Consider the following 24,598-nt stretch of genomic DNA (forward strand, 5'->3'; position numbering starts at 1 on the left):
CAGGTACGCCCCTGCCCACTGTGGGGGCTGTCAAGGAAGAGGAGGGGGGTTTGAGCTGGTCTTTGCAGGCAGTGGTGGCAGCCTGTGTGTAGCTGGAGGGAGGGCTCAGCACAGAGGGCTCAGCAGAAGCAATGGTGCGGGGGTGGAGATGTCCAGGCCACGCTTGCAGAGCAGAGAGCAAGGCGCGCTGGCCAGAGCCAGGGCGTGCTGGCACCTGCATTGTCCCACCTCCCCAAGCACGGGGTTCCAGTTTCCCAGGGACAGGCCAGAGCCCTGATTCAATTCTTGCTGCGTGGAGCCAGGGTGGCTGGAGACGTGTGTGCATGAGAGTGTATGTGTGTTTGTGAGAGCACGCGTGAGCGACAGGGGGAGCTGGGGGCACGTTGGCGTTCAGCGTCCAGACGTGACAAATGTGCAGAAGTGTCCGGGGAGCTGTGGACATGAGCGGCTGGCCGCAGAGATGCTCACCCTGTGATTTGTTGCTTTGATTCCTCAGGCCGTGACTTGGCGAGCACGACCCTCCCCGGATACCCTCCGCACGTCCCCCCCGCCGGACAGGGCAGCTACTCAGCGCCTACGCTGACAGGGATGGTGCCTGGTGAGTTTGCACTGTCGGCGTCTCCGCAGCAGGCAGCGGAGGGGTTTCGGTGGGGGGAACATCCCCCCAAACAGCCCGGGTGACCTCTACGCTTCTGAGATGCGGACCTGAATAAATCAGGCAGAGGTCTGCGCTCCCGGCCTCTTTCTCTGCAGCTGGGGCCTGCAGTGGGGCTGGGACCAGCCAGCAATGCAACTGGCACTGAGGAGGACACATGGGGGTCCTTGACTGTCACTCAAACAGCCCCATTGGCCATGTGGGAAGTGTGAACACAGAGGGGTGCAGGGGCTGCCGGGAGGCCACCCAGCCCATATGGAGGGGGCCTTCTCCCCACCTCCCCACCCTCCCTACCCCCACCCTCTCTCTTCCACCAGTTTGTGTGACATGGACAAGTGGGAAGCCCCAGAGCTACTCTCAGTGGCCTTACTCCTTGGGGTGGAGGACGATGTCTTCCAGACAGACAGGATGTTGGCTGGTGGGCTTGTCACTCGATTCTAAACAACACCCTATGGCCATCAGAACCTGATCCCCTCTGGCCAGTGAAGTGTCATTTTCAAGACACATTTAGAAAAAGAGGCCACCACATCTCCTTGCACTGTGGGGTGTCGTGGGGACAAGACAACACATCATCCTCGTGCTTGCTGTAAGGGTATTAGCATAGCAGGGTTACCCAAAGTAGCTTTTCTGAAAGATGTTTAAAAAAAATCAGGGGAAATATCAGGCCTCTCTTGGATGCTGTTGCACTTGAGTTAACATTGTCTCTTCAAAATTTTCTTTTAATTTTATTTTTAATTGACAATAATGATTGAATATATCGATGGTGTACAATGTGGTGTTTCAATACAGATGTACACGGGGGAATGATCAAATCAGGCTAATTAGCATGTCTAGCACCTCAAATATTTATCATTTCTTTGTGGTAAGAACAGTTAAAGTCCTCTCTTTTAGCTGTTTTGAAATATGCAATCCATTATTATTAGGGACAGTCACCATGCCGTCAATTGTTTGGAGTCATTTATAGGGGCCACACCCTTGTTTCGGTGCCTGGGGGCTCTAAGGGCTCAATCCTCTCCTAACACAGCTGTTGACTCTCTCTGGGCATTTTAAAAAGCCAGAATAGTTATTTCAACCCCCCACTGCCACCCCATAGCTTGTCTTTGGGGTCTAGCTACAGCTCTGTGATGTAGGCAGGGGATCATTCATCCCACTTTATTGGTGAGGAAATTGAGTCCAGAAGGGGTCTGGGACATGCCACAGTCACCCAGCAAGTAAGAATCAGGGTCACGATTAGAAGCCAGTTGGAACACCCTTAGACCCAGGCAAGAGGGCCTCTGCTCTGGGAGCCACTCCTTAGAGGCCCACCTGGCCCTGCTGAGGCTGTGGCCCCCTTCGCCCCAGACCAGGAGAGTCTGCAGGGCTGGGGGATGTGCCCACTCCCCTCTTCCTAGCTCGCCCCAGGGTCCCACCCACACAGGTCCAGGCCTCTTCAGCCTCTTCCCCAGGGCCGTGCTCCTAAACACAGCCCCTGTCGCTGGTGTGTGCACCTGGGCCCGAGGGCTGGCTCCCTGGGGCGGGGTGTGTGTGTGTGTGTGTGTGTGTGTGTGTGTGTGTGTGTGTAGAGCCTGGACGTGAGGGCTGGGTGTCCACACAGGTGTGTGCGAGGCCCTGCGTGGTGACGAGGAGCCCGGGGTGGGCAGAGCAGCAGGTCGGATCCCAGCCGGGAGGGCTCCCCACGCAGCCGCGCACACCCTGGCGCAGAACGCCAAGGAGGCCCAGAATTCTAAATTCCATCCTGGCCTTCCAGGTTGTTTCGAAGATGTATTTAACAAGGTAGGAGGACGGAGCATATTTCATTTAACGGTTTGTTAGCTTGATTTATGACTTTTAAATATGAGACATATGGGAAACGGCCTCTGCGTGTACTCTTGCCCTGGGCCCTGCCACTGCCGGGGAGGCCTGCCAGGCCCCCACCTGCAGAACGCCCCCTTCTCTGCTGCCCCTGCAGAGCACAGGGAGACACCGTGCACAAGGCAGACTGGTGATGGGACACACATCATTCTTCCCTGTCCCCTTGGCTCCTTACTTCCCAACCTTTAGCGATTTAGGGCAGCCTGGAGAGAGGGACCCCAAGCCATATCTGTCTCGGGGCCCTCACATTTCTGTAGCACCTGATAGGCTGCCAAGACTTCCCCTGGAGCCCTTTGATGTAACATCCCTGTGGATGGGCGAGGTCAGGAGTGTAATCCCCGCTTTCCAAAAGGGCTGAGACCCAGAGAAGTGAGGGAATTGCCCTGGGCCACGCAGCTTGCAGGTGGAGGCTTTCCCTCCACCTGCCCCGCCACCCCCACCCACAGGCACTTCCTCCTCGCACCGCACCGTGCTGCCTGTGTGCTCTCAGGATCTACCAGCTTGGAGATGGCCCTGGAACCTGGCCCGAGAGCATGTTGGCCGTGAAGCTGAGGCCACCCGCTGGCCCTCCCAGCTCCCCACCGCAAACCCCAAAGAGGCCCAGTTCAAAGAAGCAGCTGAACTTTGCTGAGTTCATCCAAACAGAGGCTGCCCTCCGGCCCCAGTGTTCCTCCAGCCCTAATTACCAGGCTCAAGATACAAATGGCTGTAGGCCTGGCAGAGCCCCCAGTGGGAACGGATGGTGGCTCCTTGCCCATTAACGGTGGCAGCAGGAATCACGGCCAAGTAAGGGCACAGCCAGACCAAGCCTGCTGGCAGCTGCTGAACAGGGGCTGCTTCAGGGTCCCCTAGGACTCTGTCCCCTGGGTGGGGAGGGAGGGTGCACAAGTGTGGAAAGAGGAAAACAAGAATTTGGCAGGGGAGCCCCTGTGACTTCCTTTTCCCTCCCTCCGTCTTTCCTTCTCTGCATCGGCTCTCCTTCTTCCCTCCTTGCCCCAGCCCCATCGCCTTCTCTGCTCAGGCATCTGCCCAGCGCTTAGTGCCGGGCCCAGCGCCAGGGCTGGGCTTCCCAGCTCAGCGGGCACAGCCCTTAGTTCCTGTTCCTCAACATCCAAACCAGGGTCATGTCTTTGTGCCTCTTGTTTCCAACAGGATTTCCAAATCTGTTTCTCAGGTGGCCCGTGCACACTGTCTTTGCAGGCACTGTCCCCAGGCCTGTCCCACAGCACAGAGAGGGCCACCTTTCAGCACAGCAGGGGCCCTGGACTGGTCACCAGGCATCACCATGACAAGGCCCCAACCTGCCTCTCTGGCCCCCTTTCCCAGCCTCCCCCTCCCTGACTGCTCTCGGGTCCCCAGCACACCTCGGACTCTTACTGGTCAGTGTCCTTCCTCATTCTGTGCCTTTGGCTTGGGCCACTTCCCGCCTTGACCTGTCAGAATCCAGCTTCACCCTTCGGGCTGAACATCACCTGTACCTACAAGCCTCCTGGTGTGGCCTTGGGGGTGATGCCTATGCCTGGCTCTGCTGTACCACCTGGCCGGTGTGTCCAAGGTGCAGTCAGCTGTGTCCACGTCACCGCTCTCACTGGGACCTTATTAGTCTCTGCACCCTTCCCAGCCCCTAGCACAGTCCAGGTCCCTATTCTGAGTGCTGGCTGAGGGAGGGAGGGAGGTGCAATTGTATCGATCTGTGTGTTAGTTTCCTGTGGTGGCAATAACAAATGGCCACAGTCTTGGTGGCTTAAGACAGTAGAAATTTATTCTCTTGCAGTTCTGCAGCCCAGAAGTCTGAAATCAGTATCACCAGGCCAAAATCAAGGTGTTGGCAGGGCTGTGGTCCCTCTGGGGACACTAAGGAAAGATTCGTCCCTTCTTCCTCTAGCTCTGTGGCTCCCCCCATTCCCTGGCCATGGCTGCTTTACTGCAAGGCTGGGGGCTTCACATCTCTCTGTGCGAGGTCTTCACAGCCCGCTTCCCTCCGTGTTGCCAAATCTCCCTCCTCTTCTTTCTTATAAGGACACGCATTCATCTAGGACCCACCCAGATGATCCAGGATAATCTCCTCATCACAAGACCCTTAATTCATCTGCAAAGACCCCTTTTGCTGTCATGTAAGGTGACATTCACGGCTTACACGTAAGGAACCTTCACGTATGAAGTTCCGGAGATTAGGACATGGATATACCACAGCCTGTTTGAGAATTTCAACTTTGGGTTTATTCAGATTTCTAATTCATGGCCTCTTAGACTTCTGAGTCCGGGAGGCAATCATTCGATTGAGACGCTGCTAAAGCCCTTGATGCCATTTCACAGGCCCCCGGGGCCGGTCAGCACATTTGCAGACACAAGCTGCGAGAGGCTCTGGGAGATCCCGTAGCCCACGTGTGTCTGAGGCTGCTCCACCACAGGGGTCGGTTCCCCTGTACAGCGCAGGCCTCCCTCTCCCTCCTCGCCCTTGGCAGGCTGGCAGAGCGATCTAGGGGGAAGCTGGAAACCTTTGGGGTTTTTCCCACCGTAGGCTTTGAGAAACACCTGGCTGCCACCACTTCCATTTATAAGTTTGCTTTTAGGACATAGAGAGGAGAGAACATTTGCCTCCAGGACACCCTTGGGCTGCTCTACTTCGGGGCCTGAAAAAACAGACATAACATTTTTCTGTATCAAATATCAGCTTGTTGGCCTGGACTCTTATTCACTTTGAATCCTGATGCTGTCACGAGGGTGTTGTCTGCCCCTTCTGGCTCCAGGGCATCCTCTCATCTGCAAAACGTGGCTTCTTGGTCTTCTCTGGGGGTTGCAGTCTCTGCAGCTCTGCTAACTCTGTGTAGCCCTTTCCTGATCGGTTATGTTGATGAAACCAAATACAGCATCTTATATCAGCTTAGGATGGAGACAGTGTTCAGATTTTATTTCCATCGAGTCCCAGCAAATGCCAAAAGTTTTGCACCAAAGATTCCACAGTGTCTTGATTGGTATAACTAGTTGATTCCTGCCGGACGACATTTTGCAACCTAACAGATATTGACATGGCATTTGAAACTCTTAAAAATTCTGGGCTGGAGGAGAAAGGAAGGGGAGTTCACTGCCCTTTGGCTTCAGTGAGTCTGAGAAACGAGGTAAGGTCTTTGAGGGGAGCCAATCCAGGAACCACGTGCCCTGACAGAGCAATGTGCACAAAAGGAATGTGTCCAGGTCCCAGTGGCCATGGGCACTCTACTCGCCATGGCTTGGTGGACATCATTTCCAGGTGCCTTTCAATTAACTTGCTCACTGAACTGATGGTTTTATTTTCGTGAGGAAGTAGGAGGCAAGGGTGCAGGGTGGCGTGGGTTCCCATGGGTGGCACCCAGCCCAGCCAGCCCAGGCCAGGTGAACGGGGTTGGCAGGGTGGAGGCTGCTGGCCCGCAAGGTCAGGATTTGGGCTTGGCAACTCTTGGAGGCCAAGCAGACATGCAGGTGAGGCCCTCTGCAGGCAGGTGGCAGACAGGCCAGGGGCATAGGGGGGAGGTCTGGTCCAGGGAGAGATGTGGAGATGCCCCAGAGAAGTGAGGGATGCAAGGGTGCGGCTCTGTGATGAGCTCTGTGACCCCTCTGAGCCTGTCTTGCCTGTGTTTGTGAGGGCCCTTGGAAATGCTGGCTGCCCAGGTGCAGAGCCCTGCGAGGTAGAAATGGTATGGAGGTTCTGGAGGGGAGGGGATGGTGTCTTGTTCTGTCCATAGCAAGACCATCCCTGAGTCTAGTCTTGCCTGCTTGACAGCCTTGCTGTGTGGAGGGAGGGCGTGCCAGCTTGAGGGGTGGGGACCCAGCACCTGGCAGGATCCTGGCCTAGCTCAGCCAGGGACTCACTGTGAGATCTGACGTGTCATTTCCACTCTGTGTGTCTCGTTTGCCATGTGAACCAGAAGTAAAATATATTCTGCACAGTTCCATGGGCATGGCTAACACCAGTGAATGGAAGTCAGAGGGACACCTTTTTCAGCCGTGTATCTAGAACCTTCCCCACAATTCGAGCTGAAGATATTGGGATGGGCAGCCTTGGAGGGGCCAACAGACACTGGTGGAAACTTGGTGGAGGGGACTGGAGCATCAGATGGGAGATTGGACCAGTGCTCTCCAAGAGCCTCCGTGGCCTAAGCATCGGGCTCAGGGAGCGTTTGCTTAGGGAGTGAACAGCCTTTGTTCTTAGCTCTTGCTTCCACCCACCCCTGGCTGTCTTCCTAAGCCCCTTGCTGGGGCTCCTGGTGGCCCTCTGGCCTGGCACTTTTTAAGCTCCCTCTATCCGTTTGCCAACCTCACCTTGGGCCCCCGGGCGCACACCTGTTGCTAGTTCCTGACTCTTTGCTGCCCTCTAGTGGCCCCCAGTCACTCTACCACTCCAGGAATATAGAATCGTCCCCGGGGATGCAGACATAGCCAGGATGACATGCAGGTGGCCATTCACATGTTCATTCATTCATTCTTCAAACATTTCCAGAGAGGCACTGGGTGTCAGTTCTGGGCTAGGAGTGGAGTTGCAGACACAGCGCCTGCCCTCAGGGAGCTCACGGTCTAGCTGGGGAGACAGATGTAAAAAGTCATCTCTACGCACCATGTTAAGAGCTAAAACCCAGGAATGTGCCGGGCATTGTGCCTCACGTCTGTAACCCCAGCACTTTGGGAGGCTGAGGTAGGAGGATTGCTTGAGGCCAGGAGTTTAAGACCAGCCTGAGCAAGATTGAGACCCCCGTTTCAAAAAAACAAAGCAAAACCAAAAACCTAGGAATGTACAAAGCACCAGAGAAATGCATGGAGGGGCTGCTGAGTCCACTTGGGCAATAGCGTAAAGTCGGGGCAATCAGAGGAGGCTCCCAAAGGAGGCCGTTTGAACTGGACCTTGGAGAGTGAGTTTGCCAGTCTGAGAAGTTGGAGGGACATTGTTGGGCAACAGACCAGTGCATGAGAAGCCCCCATGGGACCAGAAAGCACGGGCATCAGGAAGGAGCTGGGGGGCTGATGGGAGACAAGCAGGAAGGGCTGGCTGGGATGCACAGTCCTAACGAAGGGCCTCCGCCAGCACCCAAGCCTCAACCGCTCTGGGCATGAAGCGGTGGATCTGGTAGCCTTGATGGATGGCAGGCTCTGCCCAGGCAGATCTGGACGTGAGTCTGAGAGGTGAGGCTGCCCGTGCCCTCACAGGGTGGAGGATGAGTGGTCTGGAGTGGTCTGATCTGGACAGTCTATGTGACTAAGCTCCCATAAACCCTGCACTGAAGTGATGCTGGGATTGGAGAGAAACTGACCCCCTTTGTGTAGGCTTTCTGAGCCCTTGGCTGCATTTGGGAAGAAAAGAATTACAAAGGACTGAGAAAGGGAATGGACTCTGGAGGCATGAAGGTCCTACTTGGATTTAGAGACCTGGATTCTGAGTCCCGCTGCCAGGTACTCACAGCACAACCTTGGGACTTCCTGCTCTCTCTTAAAGCAAGAGACAGGGGCTGGGAGACTGGGCTAGAGACCCCTCTGGGGCCTTCTTTTCCTACCATGAGGGCTTCTAAGTCAGTGACATCCATGCCTGCTGACGTCACCTCCTAGCTGGACTAGAGGGCTCCCTGAGCCCTGCCACCTCTGTTGTAAGTGGGCAGCAAATGCTTCCAAATTCCCTTCAGATCTGGGACTATGAAGCGTTTGGGCAATGGCCCTGAGCTGTCATGTGCAGCCTGGTAATAACTTCCGAGGGCTGAAGGCAGGGAGCCTGAGGACATCCTAACCTCTTGCGCCCTTCACATGCATCCATCCAGAAAGCCCCAGAAACTGCTGCAGCAGGCCAGGACTGGCTTACAGGGCCTCCACACCTGGGAAGAGTGCTCAAAGACTTTGGAACCTGGAACCATAGGGAAAGAGAGGTAGCGAAGATCGCCATGATTTGTTCCAGCTTCAGAAGCCAGGTGTCCTTTTGGGGAGGGGAGACATCAAATCTTAGGCTCAAGTGGTTCCTGGGAAATAGCTCCTTTTCACATGAGCAGTCATAAGGGCAGATGAGAAGAGAGTCCAGCTGGGAGAGCGCCCGGCCCAAAGCCAGGTGCTTACTGGCCCACCTGGGGAGTGGGAAGTGCTGGGGAGCTCGGAGCTGGGGGCTGAGGACAGCTTCATCTCCTTCTGCGCAGCCTTGCGTTGAGCCTACTCATGAGTCTTCCCAGTTGCCAGCTCCTTCTGATGGCAGTCGCGGGACCCAGACCCAACTGCACTGACCCAGCCATGAGTGTGTGGGACCATAGGTTTGGGCTCCTGACTTACAGTTTCTTCCTCATGTTCCTCTATAAGTGGTGTTTCTTAAAAACAAACAGCAAACACAACAACTGGACTGCAATGGCTGTTTAGGAGACCCAGGGGAACACAATCAGGATTTGCTTTAGAAGAAGCTGAAGTGTTTGTGAAGGTCTGAGCATTGGGTGGCTGAAGTGGGGTCCGGCTGGGCCTGGTGGACTTTAGTGTTCTCCCAGCCCTGAGAGATTAGGGTCTCTGGTTAGTGCAGAGAGGAGCACGGGGGGTACACAGCCCCAAGTGTGGGCGTCCTGAACAGAATGGAGGCTTTGCGGGGCTTGGGCCTTCTCCTCCTAGGTCCTGATGGCCGAGTTAGGGTCTGACCAGAGGTAGAGGGGACATGAATAGGGAGATAAACCCTAAGGATTGGACAGAACTGCAGCCCAGGTGTGCAGAGCCCAGCAGAGTGGCAGCACCTGGCCCCACAGTGAGTGGCAGAGCAGCCTGGCTCCAGGCCTGAGATTTATCCACGCTGCTACAAACACCTCCCTGTACCATTTCTTGCCCAAAGGCCTGCCAAGAGGACATGGTGACAGTTACGTTTACGTGGCTGAGTCTTGGTTAGGGGCAAACAAGGAAAAGGTGCTTTGAGGCTGGCTTGCCTGGGGGGAAGACGGGAAGGGAGAGGCCAAGGCCCCAAGAGGAGCCTGGGCCAGGCGGCCCCCACTGTGGGCAGTCCCCATGCAGGAATGTACAGGGCTCGGACCAGCCCCTTAGCTGCTGGACAGTGGCACTGTGCCCCCTGGAGGCTTGGGGCCCCAGTTGGTCACTCTTCCTAGCTGTTTTTCCTTTTATTTTTTATCACACCATTTGTAAGTGTGTTTTCACACCTGCCAGACTTGAGCTCCTGGAAGAGGGAGTGACATCCCAGCCAGGACTTCCCACAGGACCACGAATGGGAGTGCAGGGCCCCAGAGAGGCCCAGAGCTGAAGGCCTGAGAGCATTTCAGGAATTTACAATTTATTTTATTTTATTTTTTTTTGAGACAGAGTCTCACTCTCTTGCCCAGGCTAGGGTGCTGTGGCACCGTCATAGCTCACTACAACCTCAAACTCCTGGGCTCAAGTGATTCTCCTGCATCAGCCTCCCCAGCAGCTGGGACTATAGGTGCACACCATCACGCCTGGCTAATTTTTCTATTTTTAGTAGAGAGGGGTTCTTGCTCTTGCTCAGGCTGGTCTCAAACTCCTGAGCTTAAGCAATCCTCCCTCCTCGGCCTCCCAGAGTGCTAGGTGTGAGCCACCGTGCCTGGCCAGGAATTTACAACAATTTGAAGCCTCAACAAAACTCCTTTTGCCTCTAAAATTGAAAAGGGAAACTGGAAAACTGGCATTAATAAATGTAGTATCAAATATTTATAAATTATAGCATCATGTTAACTTCATTAACTATTAAATTTAGGGCTCATAAAAATTTCATTACATTTGAAGACAATTTTTTGATAAGATTTTCTCATTTTGCCAGAATTCTTAAGTCTGTGCCTTGATTGCTGAGAAATCATAGCTAATCGTCAATTAAAGTACATATGGCCAAATAATTTCAAAAGCAAAATTATAAAAATAAGCTTTTTACATTTTTGGAGTGAAAAGTGTCATTATCATGGTGCATTAATGTGTGAGGTGCTATAAGGTGGGCTGGGGAGGGGCCTCCCTAGGATGGTACCTGGGTGTCTTGGAAGGAGGGGCTTGGAAGAGCCCAATTTCCTGTTGAACCGTATTGAACATAATAAATAATAGTAGGGCCTTGAGCTGATCAGGTTGCAGTAGCCAGCCATCCATCCATCGTCCCTTCCTTCCTTTCCTTCCTCCCTCCCTTTCAACATTTATTGAGCATCTACACGTGCCACACATAAGTCTAGGGACACAAGCTAAAAGGGATGCCCCTTGTCCTGCAAGTCAGCACGGGCCTGTAGCACAGGTGTGGTAACAGGTAAGCCCAGGGACTCTGGGAACACAGAGAAGGGGGATGCAGCCTAGACTTGGGGTGTTGGGCAAAGAAGGCACCAGGATTTCTGTACAGAAGGGTTGGGTGGGTGGGTAGGGCATGTCTGAAGGTGCTTTTGCAGAAAGTTTTTTGAAGTTTGAGAAAACACCATTGTCCACGTCAAGGAATGGGGGAGGTTAGGGGTAGAGCTAAAGCCTTCCAAGTCATCCATGGTGCTGCCCCTGGGGCACGGGAGGAATCGAGGAAGAGACACTTCCCAGTTTTGTTGTTGAGGGAGAAACATATGTCAGCCAGTGGGAGGTGGAGTGAGGAGGGAGAAGAGGGGTGTCTCAGGCCGGGCGGGGACAGCGAATGCAAGGTTCTGAGATGCACTTTGCTCCTCCACACGCTGGAGTCCTTCCAAACCCAGCTTTAACCTGCTTGGGCTGCCTGAGTTTTACTCCCTTTGCCTTGCTGGAATCTGCAGCCTCTTTCTCCAAGAGCTTGGCTGCTGTCAGCCCTCTGCTGGACCAACCAGCGCCTCTAACCCTGAGGGTCACTCCACCTGGGCCCCTTCTATCTAGAGAGCTTCAGGCAGTGTCCGGAGCCCTCAGGGGCAGTAAGAATCAGTGAGGCTTGGCTCCTACCCTCCAAAAGGAGAGTGTTCACAAATGAGGCCAGATCGCCCACACCCATAAGCTAATTCTACCAACAAGCCCCGCTCCCCACCCAGCCTGCATGGGGCCTTGTAGTCATAAAGGGAGCACATACCTGTTATCCCTAGTTACCATTTGAAAGCACCCCGTGAGGCTGCAATGTGCACCCCCACTTCAGAAGCGTGCTCGCTGAGTTCAGAGAGGTGAGATGCCGTTCCTGGGACTCACAGCCGGTGCGGGAGCACCTGGGCTGGGGCCTGGAACTCCTGCGTCAGCCCCACCCAGCCGCTGCTGCCCATGGGGACTGAGAGGGCCCAGGGGAAGGTCTTGGCTTCCCTGGTGCTCCCACGGGCTGCACATGGCCTTCCTGACTCCAGTTCTTTTATGGCTCAGGAAATCTCTTCCTGCTGGGACACCAGGGAGCTCACACTTCAGATTCCAGTCTATCCTCGCCCTCCACCCCATCTTCACCTGCCCACGTCTGACCTGTCCTCCTGGACCCAAGTCAAAGACTCCTCCACCCTTGGGGGCCTCGTCTCTCCCTTGCGTGCACCCCCAGGGCACTGCCCATGGCCTGCTGTAGGGACTCACGCTCCCATTTCCTTGCTTCTGAGGCCTGCCTGGAATGCCTCTCAAATCCACCTGCCCAGTCCCTGCATACAGTAGGTGCTCAGTGGATATGGGTGGAATTTATTTCAATACAGTGCATGCCCCTCCCTGTCTTGCCCAGTCCAGAGTCAAGGGCTTGGGGCCCGACTGTGTAATTAAACACGGCCTGAGCCCCACTGAAGCGCCCCCGCTTGTTCTTCCAATATTTGCTCTGGCTTTTCGCTGCAAGACACTGAGACAATGGCCCTTGTTACCCTCTGTTTGAGTTATTTATTTTTTTCACTTTTCCCTCCTTCCCCTCTCGGGGGACTCGCCTCTCGCCCTCATCCCTCATGTTTTCCCTTTCACTTGACTGTCACTCTCATTGTCCTCCCGGGGCCAGGAACGCGGGGTGACAGGCAAGGGGAGCCCAACCGGGTTGGGGAGGCTGGAAATATAGTCATTAATGGGACCCGCGAAGCCCAGATGTCCTCCCTGAATGCGGGTAATTTGTTTTTAATGAAAAACCACGCAGTGACCCTGAACAAATGAATTTTCTTTATAAGGAGTCTATGTGCAACGGGCACAAATAAAGGACCTGAAACAGGGAGACTTAAATCCAGGGTTGCAAGGAAGAAAGAAAGAGGGAAGGAGTGGAAAAGAGAGCAAGGGAGATAAAAGAGGGGGGAAAGAAAATGTAAAAACGACAACTGTGTTATCATACCCTTCGTCTAAAGAGCAATCCCAGGTCACAATGCCATGGGCATTGTCCTACCAGGGCAGGATGCCTGACGGCTGTGGCCATTTTGAGATCTTGTTCCCAACAACGCTAAGAATATGAACCACCATCTGGACAGAGTGAATACCAGCCTCTGTCACGCGTAATCGCAGCAGTTCCTCATAGGAGCCTGAGAAAGACACGGTTAGCCCCATTTTGCAGAGGTGAAGACTGAGGCTTAGGAGGAAGTGGTTTGCATATGGCCACACAGCTAGTGAGTGGCTTAGACGTCAAGGGAAGGACCCTGCCAATTTGGAGTTTGACTCTTAGAAACACCGTGTTATTGCCTGGAAATCGCTTTCTCTGTGTGACCTGGGACGAGTAGCTCTGAGGGGAGACACCGTGTCTGCACCTGGGAGGCTTGCACTGCAGCAGGTTCCCACGGCCCCTAGAACTTTGCCCTGGGGCTGTGTGAGTGGAAGCCTTTCCATGAGCACTTTGGATGGGGGCTTCCTGGAAGGAGAAGAACTCTCCAGGAATGAGCCAGAGACACTTGGAAAAATGGGTGCAAAGAAATTGGTATCTGCCTCTTGGGAAGCAGGAGACCAGCTGTGTACCACCCACCGGCACCCAGGACCTTTTGTGGGCTGTAGAACCAGCTGTTGAGGGCAGCAGCAGGGGCGCCGACTCAACAGAGGCCAGCCGAGGGCTTTGCCCTTGCCTCTGCGGAAATCTGCCCTGTAGGGGAAGCACTGAAGGCGGCCAGCACAGGTCTAGATTGGGGTGTGTGTGGCATGGGGGGGTCTCAGAGAGGACTCAAGAGGCCCTTATATGTTCGGTAGCTACTTCTCCCTCCGTGAGGATGGACAACCCGGGAGTGTGCAGATGAGGACAAGGAAAGGACTTGTTCAAGGTCACGTGGCATGTTGAGGCGAGCCAGGCTGGCCCTCTTTCTGTGGCAGCTGCCTGCCCTATCCAGCCCCCCCCCCCAGTTCCGCATAGAAAAGCAAGCGTTTTTGTCTCCTGTCCTTGTGCAGACTTGCTACTAACGGGATGCTCCTAGGTTCCCTGGCTTCTACAACAATGCAAAGCAAGACCCCACCCCAGCCTCTGTGCTCCTCCTGAGCCCGGACTGTCCCCCGGCCCTGGGACCCGGTTTCCTGCCTAAGCACACGCAGCGGGTGGCCCGTCCAAGTTTCATCCTGAGAGCCACAGGTCCCCTCCTGCCCAGCGTCAGGCAGCTAGACAAAAAGAAGTGATTGTTTTCTTTTCCTGGGTTCAGTTTCCCTCTGGAAGTTTTGACCCAATTAGAAAAATCAGACACATAGAAAAATCTGACCACGACCCTGGCCGAGGTTGTAAAGTCTTGGCTCCTATTCAGGCCTCTGCTGCACATGCCCCCGCCAGCCCCTGCCCACCCCGGCTTCTCCAGCCACCAGGAGCAGACCTTCCTCACTGTTGGTTTCCTCCGCAATTGTATTCCCCACTGACTTCCAAAATGGATTTGAGGCGGCTTCTTGACTTTTTAGTACTACCAGCCCCAGCCTGAAATTCCCATCATAAAATAGGAGGACTGCAGTGGTTCTGTGTGGAGACCAGGATGGGCACAGGGCCCCCACCTGCCTGAGGGGCCAGCTGGCTTCTAGCAGTGTGCACCACCGAGCCTCCCTTGCGCCTAGCCCTGCGCCTGGGGCCACCCGTGCTTTGCTGCCGGGAACTGGGAGCTCACTTTCTTGGAAAGAGTTCTTGTCTGGGTGCGTTCCAGATCATGCTTCCAAAAACATACTTTTAATCAAAAAGAAGATCACCAGAAAAACTGGGACAAATTGTGATTTTGACAGTGGGTAATTATGAATACTGGGAGGGGCTGCCAGTTGGCAAATATTAATAAACTCTTCTGGTGAAGTCTTGGATTAATTACACCACCAGCGAGCTGACCAGGCAGGGTCTCTCGTGACTGTCCTCATGTGTGGGACATATCTGGTCTTCTTCCCTCCCTCCCTCCTTCCTTCCGTCACTCACTCACTCATTCATTCATCAGACAATCTCTGAGCCCCTCCTGGGTGCTGAGCCCAGTTCAGAGCTTGGGCACAGAAATGACTGAATGAATTTCCCAAGACGTAGGAACATCTATGGGGACAATCACCCATGTTACCTGATCAAAACGAAAACAAACAGCTTGAATGTGGAGCTTCTGCTGGATGGTTAGGCCCAGGGGCCAGGCAGAGGCTTCCGGGGGACAAAAAGAGGGTGAGGTGTGGGGGATGCAGGAGCCGAGGTTCGGTGGCTGACAGGGATGGGTGCCCTGACTGGTGGACAGCCTGGCCGGGCTCACCCGGGCCTCGCTGGCAGGGCTCAGAGTGAAGCCCCTGGAAATCCCGGTTCCTAAATTGGGTGCCCGGCCCATGCGTGCAAATGGGGAGTTCAGTATTTAGGAGCCGGGAGGAGCAGGGAGCTGCCCTGAATGGCTGCCTGCTTTGGAAATTTCTATGCATTTGTAATAACAAAATTACCATAATTTGCTCGTTAACGCAGCTAGATCAGTCAAGCATTGTTCCATCGCGGGCGGGGAGGCCGCAGCGCCTCTCTCTGCACACTACACACCCCAGCCAGCCTGCCAGCCCGTTAGAGCACTGGAAATTAGCATGCAAATGGTCCTAATTCGGTGGGCGAGCTGTCAGGCAGTGCCTCTCCGGCCTCGTCTCTGTGAAGGCCCTGACAGCCCGGCTCCGGCGCCGGCCCACCCTCCTCGCTCCAGCCAGGAGGGGCTCCGAGGGGCACCTCCAGACTGACAGCTTGGCGGCCTCCCTCCCTCCGTCAGCGCCATCAGGCCTGGCAGAGGGCTCCCAGGGGAGCAGGCAGGGCCTGCCACCATGCAGGCCGGGCCGGAGGAGGCGGGCAGGCGGGTGGGCTGGTGGGGGAGGCTGGCCCACACTCGGGCCCGCTCGCCTTGGCTGGCCTGGGGAGATGGGGGCAGATGAGGATGGAGTGGTGGCACCCTGGCCAGGGACCCGGCTGGGGCACAGGGACCCTCACAGCTGGTGGGTTCTGAGACTGGCCCCAGGAGGATTCTGGGGCACCTTTACCCACCTGCACATCTACAAGGACAAGTTCAAGTCCTACCCTGCTCCTCCTCCTTTGTCTTCCAGACCTGATTTAACATATCTGTCCTGATACTCCCCTATACCTGGAACATCTCTGTCCAAATCCAGCCTGGAACTCCTCAGACTGTAGGGGAGAGTGGGGGAGGCTGAAGACGCTGTGCGGTGTGGGCAGGAGCCCCGGGCAGGACTCGGCACCCTTGGCCTTAGTCCTGCCTCCAGGTTTACCAGCCCCCGAGGGAAGTCACCTTCCTATCTCTGGACCTCAGTCTCTGCATCTTTATGGTCTTCTTCCCAGGACTGCTGTGAGGGCAAGTGAGAGAGGGAGAGGGCCCTGCTTTGTAGCAGCAGCTGACATTTACTGAGAACTTCTCTATGCCCTCCATCACAGACGGACAGGGCTGGACTTGACCTTTGCCAACTGCTTTTCATTCCCCAACCTGCTTGCCTTTAGCCATGGTCCCACCAGGTCAGTGTTGATGTTATCCCATTTTACAGATGAGGAAGCTGAGGCACCCGCTTGCACAGAGTAACTTGCCCATGCGGTAGCACCAGGATAGAGCCTACTAGTCTTGCTGGCTCTACAGCCCTTTTAGCAGAGAAAATGCACGGCCCCTAGAGCCAGCTCACACTTCTGCCTGGCAGCGCGTCCTAGAGCATGTTCCTGCTGTGCTGGGCCTCAGTGTCCTCGTCTGTGAAATGCATGATGACACCACCTTGCAGACGATTTGTGCCTCTCAAAGCTCTTGACGCATCTCTGGTACTAAATGAATCTGGGCTGAAAGAAGAGAACCCACCTGGGCCCAGGTATGCCTGTCTTTAGGGAGCTACTGTATCTGTCCTTGTGTTCTCCTCCTGACCCGTGACAGCAGAGTAAAGGAGCCACTGCAGGAAGGAGAGGTGATGCTACATGGCTTAACTCGAAGTCTCCCCTGGGCTGTCCCCAGGCTGTTTCTCAGGGCCTTGTCCCTTCCTTCTCACGAGCAGTTGAAGCCCCATGTCAGGGTCCAGGGTTCAGCAAGTGGAGAGCAGGTTGCGTCTCCGTCTACACTTGCCCAATCAGCTGGTTGCTTTGGTGCAGTGAACAACCTACTCATCCCTCCATGGCTGCCCTAACTCCATTGTCTGTCTTAAGGGCTTCATTTTGGGCCTTTTTAACTTTCAGATAGATGGAGAGATGAGAGAGATGAAAGGGACCCAGAGAAATTAAAAATCTCAGCTGGCTCCTGGCTTTCTGGGGAGTGGGAGACTTGTGATCCTGAGTTTCTGCTACATCACAGGACCACCCACCACCCAGCACAGAGCCTGGTGCAGGGCAGGTGCTCAGTGACTGAAGAGCCGTCTTAAATAACCTGTGGACCAAGAGAGGAAACAAACACACAGATGTGTGCAGGGGTGAACCAAGAGCCATCCAGCCTGCCTGCTTCAGACCAAACGCCTTGAGGCAGGGGTGGCTTTTCTTTTCCATCTACTTCTCGGTTTGTTTATTTGGGGTCATGGCACGAGACTGATGGAACTTCAGGGCTCCGTGTGCCAGCCTCTCAAATAGCTGCCGCTGGGCTGTTCAGAGTGTCTTTGCAGAGAACAAGTCCTGCCAACCACAGGACCCCAGGCAGTAGGGGACAGCTCGGGGCACAGCTGTTCCCACCCCAGGGGGCCGTGCTGGGGACTGCTGACATTCCCCAGTGAGACGGAGCTGCTGCCTGCACACTTCGTTTCTGCTCCAGGCTCCCCCTAGTGGAGAGCTGGGGTGCATGGCCCTCCTGCATTCCTGATGTGGGGCAGGATAGGACCCCTCCCTCGCCCACACCCCTCCTCAGGTTACCCAAGGTTTCCCCTACCTACTCACACTGCCCGCAGGTGCCCTTTGCTCTGCTGTTGTTACAGGCTCAGGGAGAGGGAGGGGCTGGCGCTGGGTCACGCAGGGCCAGGACTAGAAGCCAAGGTGCTTTCCCTTCCACCCAGCAGCCCCACGCATCTGGCCCTGCTCCGTGAGTGTCCTTGGCTTTGGCCAGCAGACCATCTGCTCACGTGGCCACATTGCCTGGCCTTTCTGGCCTTGTGGCATTAGGCCCCAAACGGCCAGAGATATCCACCCCGTGGACAGGTCAATCTTCCCATAAGTTTTTGAGCAGCCCTTTTCCTGGTGCCCCCATTGCCACCCTTGCTCCTTCAGTCCACCCCCAGTCGGAGTCAGGTTATGTCCCTCCTGTGATCATTCAGCAGAGGCCAAAGTCCCTCCATGGTCCCCTCTCCCCACTTCCCTATCCCTTCTCCTCTCCAGGCCTCCTGCTGTTCCACCAACACACACCACCCACACTCCTGCCCCAGGGCCTTTGCACCGCCTGTTCCTTCTGCTTGGAGTGCTCTTCCCACAGATACTCACGTGGCTAACTCTCACTTCCTTGGCTCTTTATTCAAAAGTCACCTACCTTTTCAGCAGAGTTGTCCCTAGTCACTCTACTGAAAATGTCACCTCCTCCCCAACATTTCCAATTCTGTCTCCTTTACGTTTTCTCCTTAGCATGTATCATTATCTAGTACACTGTAGGCTTTATTTGTATTTATTTGTCTTGTTTATTTTCTGTTTGTAGCACTAGAATACAAGCTCTGTGAGAGCAGGGACTTTTGTCTGCTTTGCTCAGGGCTGTTCCTCAGTGCCTAGGACAGTGTCTGGTTCCCAGTAGGCACTTGGTCACTGTGTGTGGGTGAATGGGTAGCTGGGGAACCGACTGTCTGCAGTGCGCCTGGCAGCAAGGCAGGTACACGCCGGGCTCCTCAGCACACCTGTGGGGCTGCCCAGCCAGCCCTGCACCTGCTCCCCTAGGCGCCTTCTCTGCTCTTCCTGCCTCGGCCCCCAAAGCTGTCTCCCCTCCCCTCCTCTCCCACCAGCTTCCTCCCTGGAAAGCCCCCTCCCAGCCAAGTCCAAAAGTGTCACCTGAAGTTAAGAAAGAATAGCTCTCCACCAGCACAGGACCACGTCTTAGCGGCTCCCACCTCCTGGTGCAGCTTGGGGGTGTGAGGATAGTCTGGGAGTGGTCCTAGTTCAGCTCCATCTGTGGAACGCCTGCCTGGAGCCCACCCACAAGAGCCGGCCCTTCTTAGCAGCTGGGCTCCTTAGGAGTTAGCCTCCTTTTCAGGGGCCCCGGGGACTAGATACCAGCTTGCCTCTGAGGACGCTGGGAAGCTCTTTAACACAGATCAGTGCTTCTCAAACTTTGTTGCACACAGATCACTGGGGATCGTCTCAGAGCAGACTCTGGTTCAGAAAGTTTAGGGTGGGCTCAGGATGCTGTGCTTCTAACACACTAACCGCCCAGCGGTTCTCCAACTTGCTGCACATTGGAACCACCTAGGAAGTTTGGACAAATGTTGACATCTGCCCCCCAACCCTCCCACTGGAGATCCTGATGAACTAGTATGGGGTGTGGCCTGGTCATCTGGATTTTTAAAACTCCCCAAATGATTTTTACTGTGCAGCAAGGTTTGAGAGTCACTGGCCTGGGGCACTGTATGTGATTCCTCCCCCATGCCCCAGCCCTGGGCAGCTTTGCGGTGGGAGAGCAGTAAAAGGTCAAGAGGAAGGGATTGTGTGACACATTGAGGAGGGGTGAGGGGCTGGGGGGCATAGCCCACTCCCAGTCAGCCTTGGGAGAAGGAACCCCAAAGCATTGAGTGGGGCATGCAGGCACTGAAGGAGGGGGAGCCACTGAGACCCCGAGGCCCACAGGAGGAGGGACAGAGAGGCGTGGGGAGCCCCTCCACGGCAGAGGAGTGACTAGGAGAGCTGAGGCAGCTGGGTGGCTTCCTCCTTGACCCTGACTCAGGCAGGAGCAATGACTGTCCCTTCCGCACCGCAGCCCAGCCTGCCTGCGGTACTTGTGCCAGCGCGCTGGTCCCCAGCCACCCGGGGTGCATGTAATTTATGTGTGTCTTGCCCCCTCCTGCAGACTGCGGGCTCTCCGTGGGCAGGGACCGTGTCTGATTCATCTCCACCTGCCCGGCCCCAGGCTGGCCCGCTGGGGGCAGGAAAGGTGTGCAGAATTGAGTGCGTTCCTCGGGACGCAGGGGGGCTCGGGGCCTCTGTGCTGCCGAGTTCCCAGCGCACAGTGAAGCCCGCACATTGTGGTCGTAATTGTGGAGGTAAATCTTGTCTGGTCTCCTCGCAAACACTTGGTGAGGCATTCCATAAATATGTCAGCTGCAGCATTAAAATTTGATGGCAGGCGGCGCAGGTCGGGACTAGCACTGCGACTTCCCAGCAAGGTACGACACCTTCACCCTCCCTCTCATTAGTCAACGGCAGGACGTTCAGGCCTCAGCGCCAAGCGCAGCCCAGCAGGGGGAGGTGGTTTCTTCCGAGGAGGACCCCTGGCTGCTCTGAGGGACAGGCCAAGGTCTAGGCCACAGGAAAGTAAGTCAGCTTTGGGCTGAGAGGAGGAGCTCCTGAGGGCCCTGGGACTGTGCCGAGAGGTTAGAGAGTCTCTGAGCTGGAGGGGGCTGGGCCTGTTTTTGAGTCTGGGAGCTGGTAATAGGGGCTGGGGACTTGTTTTAGATTTACAGTCAGCCTGGCGGAAATTGTCTATCTGCACACAAAAAGGCCTCAGAACATTTTTAAAAGATATGGGATTAGACTCATCATTTAAGCAAGTGAAGGGTCATTTGAGCAGAAGTTGGGGGAGAAAAAGTATTCCTTAGTGGCAGAAAGACTGTAAAGCAATCTTGTCTCCTTCCACCTTGCCATCGTCCATGTGGGGAAACTGAGGCTAAGTGAACCTGGAAGGGACGTGTCCAAAGTCATAATGTCATAGAGACAGAACAAGATCAGGGGCCCTGGCTCCTAGTGTGAGGCTTTCCTTTCAATCAAGACTTTTAGACACCTGTTGAAATATGAGAAAAGTATCTAGAAATATAATTTTTGTTAAAAAACAAGCCCCAGCATATCCTTTTTTAAAAGAGTCACACAAAACATGTGCTATGTGCTAAGGATTGAGTTAGGCAGCAAATAGCCCTCCACCTTTGCATAACACTTTCTAATTCACAAAGAACTTTGAAATGCATCAAGATCATTCATTCCTGTGAGTGTTGTCATTACCACCCTGCAAACCAGGAATTCAGGGTCAGAGAGGTGAAGTGATCTCTCCAAGGCGGCTCAGCTAAGTGGCTGCCAGGCTTTGACCAGGACTGACTGGCTGCACCCCAGGGCTTTCCACCACCTCCCAGTCCCCAGCACAGGGTGGCGGCCACTGCTGCTCGTAGTCCCTGTGTGGAAAATCAGAGCTAACATTTTTACAGTTATTTATAGATACCATGTTGCGGTTCAGAGTTGTCAGGGTGTCTGGGCTGATCAGCCAGTGTTCGACATTAGCAGCTGCCTTGCTGGGGAGTCCAAAGCAAGAGGAGTTGGGTCTCCAGCACAGCACCGAGTCCTGCTCACTGGCCTGTTTTGTGGGAGGAGCTGGGGAACTCCCTTCCACCAGGGACAGGGCAGTATTCAGAATGCCACCTGGGCTGGCAGGTGGTGGATAGGGACAGATTTCAGTAACCCACCAAATAATGAAGTTTGAATGCCCTTTGAGGCCCAAATCACAGCTACTTCCTACAGGAAGCCTTCCTGGATACCCTCGCTAGAGTAAATTTTAAATTCTACTCTGCTTCTAAATTCACTGTGCCCTTTGCTGGTACCCAAATGTCTAGTTCTGGGATTAAGAATCCTCTTCGACCCAGGGAGCTCCCTGAGGACTGGGGTCTGGGCTCATTTTACTGAGTGTACCCCCTTGGGGGCCTAGCTCAGAGCTCTGAATGGAGGAGGACTACTATGGATGCTGAAATGAATGGATTTACCAAAATAAAGAGCATCACCAGGATGTAGATCTAGAAGTAAAATGTAGTCCTTAAATCAGAGATATAACATGTTTTCCCCAAATTCAGAATATGAGGACAGCGAAGAACTTTAGAAATTTGAGGAGAAGTATTACTTGCTACCATGCACTACCTTTTTAGTCATTCATTCCAACTCCAAAGTTGCTCTCGGTAGAACCATGGAAGGTGTGTATGGCTGTGAACACACACAAATCCAGTTTAGGCTGGACACACAAGAACCTAGTTAGTTTATTAAACATTTATCATGGATATGTGAGTTGGAGTTTCTTGGCAATACAATTCGATGTTATTCCAACTGAACCCTGTGGAACCTGGGGCCTGGCGGGTTAGGCCATGCGATGGGGGCTCCTGGCAACGGTCTGGTCACTCAGCAAAAGTCCTCAGGTTTCCAGATCGAGCATCTTCTAGAGCCACATGGCTGCAGAGAAAAGGTGCTAAGGGGAAAAACCTAGAAGATTCCTATCTTTCTAACCCCACTTCAGTCTGGTCCTGCTCTTTTCCGAGCTGCAGCTATCAGTAATTTTTTACTCCTCCCTTTTAAAATTTTTTTATTTTTATTTTTTACTTCTGTGTTCTTCTAGAGTGAGCCAACCCTAGTGGTGTCAATACATGGCAGGGGTGGCCTGTTGAGGCCTGGGGGCTGGTAGGTGCTGAACCCCTCAGGAGAGCACCCATCCAGTGTCCCTTTTCACCCACGGGACCTGCACTGTGGTCCCTGCAGCAAACAGCCCACTTCTCTTTTCTGTGTGTCTCACTCCCCGTCTCTGCCTCTCTCTCTCCAGACTTCTATCAGAAACCGCAAGGACCCCTGTCTCTCTGATTCTTGCCAGCACAGATTTCATGCCCTTTTCTGATCTGACTCTGGAAGGGGCTGGCTTGAGGAATATCTGTTGGGCACTTAGTGCTCCCTGGGTCAGCATTTGTGTTGTGGGCCAGGCCCTGTGCTGGGCACAGCGGGGCCTGCAGGCATATGTCAGTCTCAGAGGGTCAGCCTCAGCTCCTGCCCTGCAGGAGGAGCCACCGACTCAACAGCAGGGGAAGCAAGATAGGGTCACAGACGACCTGGAGTCTGGCCAGGAAGTGTTCTGGGACACAAGCAGTGATAGGCCAGGGCTGGGGACTCAGGAGTAAATGCAGGGATGCTCTCAGCTGGATGATTGACCCAGAAAGACTTCCTGGAGGAGGTGGTACTTGAGCTGGGTCCTGATGAGCTGGGGATTGGACACGAGGAAGGGAAGGGAGGTGGCATTTCAGATGAAGGAACCAGCATGAGCAGATGGAGAGTATGTGTGGAGAAGGGCAGGTGGTGCAGTGGGCTTGGAACTTGGCATGTGGCAGGTGGGGGACAGTGGGAGGAGTGGCTAGAAGGCCCTGAAGGGCCTTGACCACCACCATGAAGCTTCTTGGGCACTGGTCCTCACAAGTGTGCCACCTGTGGGTGCTCCCAGGACAGGGCATTGTGGTACTCTAGGGATTGGCACGCCAGAAACCGGAACCTCCCCTGCCCCACACACGAGCACATACATCAGGTGTTCTTGCTCCCTCGGGAGGCTGTAGTGGACCGTTTGCACATGGTCTTGCCCATCGTTTGCTTAGATGAGGGCAGCATGGGATCGAAGTTTGGAATAAGACCACAGCAGCAGAGCAGATTAAAATTGGACCAGAACTCTAAAAATGTGCCATAGCATGGCCAGGGATCTCAAATTGAAATGCCTATGAGGGCCCGGCAGGTTATAGACAGAAGGGAGGTCGGCCTTGGGGGATGTGACAATAGATCTAAATTGCCCGTTCTGTGGTTAATGACACACTTGCCCCTTTAAAACACAGGGCAGCCCGTCAATCTGTTCCCGCTGGCCCGTGTGGCCCGAGGCTCCAGCTCTGGCCTCTGCTGGACTGTCAGCTGTGGCGTCCGAGCTGTGCCCCGTGCTGTGCTGCAGGCAACGCAGTGCAGCAGTGGGGTTTGTTCCCCGAGCTTCCCAAAGGACCCTTGCATTCGGGTTTGTAGTTGTAGACAACAGGAAGTGGGTGCAGCAGCCTCTTCTTCACGAGGAACAAACTGAGGCCCAGAAAGGTCACTCGACCGCCTCAGGGTGGCCAGTGGCAGAGCCCTGGTCTCCAGCCCAGGCTCCCGTGGCCCACCCAGCGCTGCTGTCCAGCCGCAAAGCCTGTGGCTGTCGGGAGAGACAGGAATGAGACACATTCTGCATTCTCTCCCTCACTCGCGCCCTCTCTCTCGGTTTTTCTCTTCCCTCTGTTTTTCTGAAGGCTTTCGTGGCTGGCCTGAGCTGGCGGGAGAAGAGGTTTTTCCCAGCCATGGATCGATGCCCGGCATGCGGGGCTGTCGGGGCTGACAGGGCTGACCTTTGCTGAGCTCGGGTTTTCTCTCCCTGTTGGGAGCCCAGGAAGGTCTTGCTGTAGAGGGGGTGGTGAGAAGCCTCGGGCCTCGAGGGGCCAGGCTGTGGGGTGGGTGCCGTGAAGATGGGAAAAGGGAGCCTCTTAGAGCTTAGGAAGGCCTTCGAGGTCATTTATTTAAATCTCTCCCACGTACACCACTTTACAGGTGAGAAAACTGAGGCTCGGTGAAAAGTGACTTGGCTCAAGGTCACTCCGAGAGGCTTTGGCAGAGCTCCTGAATCCAGACTGTGCGTACGTGTGTGTGCATGTGTGTGTGCATATACACACACCCGTCCACACATACATATGTATGTGTGTATATGCGTATATGTATACATCATGTGTGTATATACATGTACGTAATGTTATACAATGTAATTTGTGTATATATCATTCAAATATTCATATGGGTGTGTGTATGAAAGGCTGGCTGTGCCTGCATGTGGCGCCGTGGCTGTGCTCACTCCGGCTGCAGACAGTTCTGTGTGGCACAGCCCGATCCCCGGTGATCCCTGAGCAACTGCG

General features: G+C 54.6%; 1 protein-coding gene across 4 annotated transcripts in view; it reads left to right on the forward strand.

Moving 5' to 3' along the window:
- The window catches only part of PAX5 (paired box 5), a 170,938-nt gene that overhangs the window by 130,604 nt on the left and 15,736 nt on the right, over nucleotides 1-24,598 (forward strand). For 2 of the 4 annotated variants that reach the window (XM_045562481.1, XM_045562482.1), the window contains exon 8: nucleotides 497-598. The exons of the other annotated variants lie outside the window; for them this stretch is intronic. In XM_045562481.1, the coding sequence (XP_045418437.1) occupies nucleotides 497-598 (102 nt within the window). The remainder of the gene's footprint in view (nucleotides 1-496; nucleotides 599-24,598) is intronic. 4 annotated transcript variants of the gene reach the window in all.

The sequence above is a fragment of the Lemur catta genome, chromosome 10, assembly GCF_020740605.2.
Source record: "Lemur catta isolate mLemCat1 chromosome 10, mLemCat1.pri, whole genome shotgun sequence".
In the NCBI taxonomy this organism is placed as follows: domain Eukaryota; kingdom Metazoa; phylum Chordata; class Mammalia; order Primates; family Lemuridae; genus Lemur; species Lemur catta.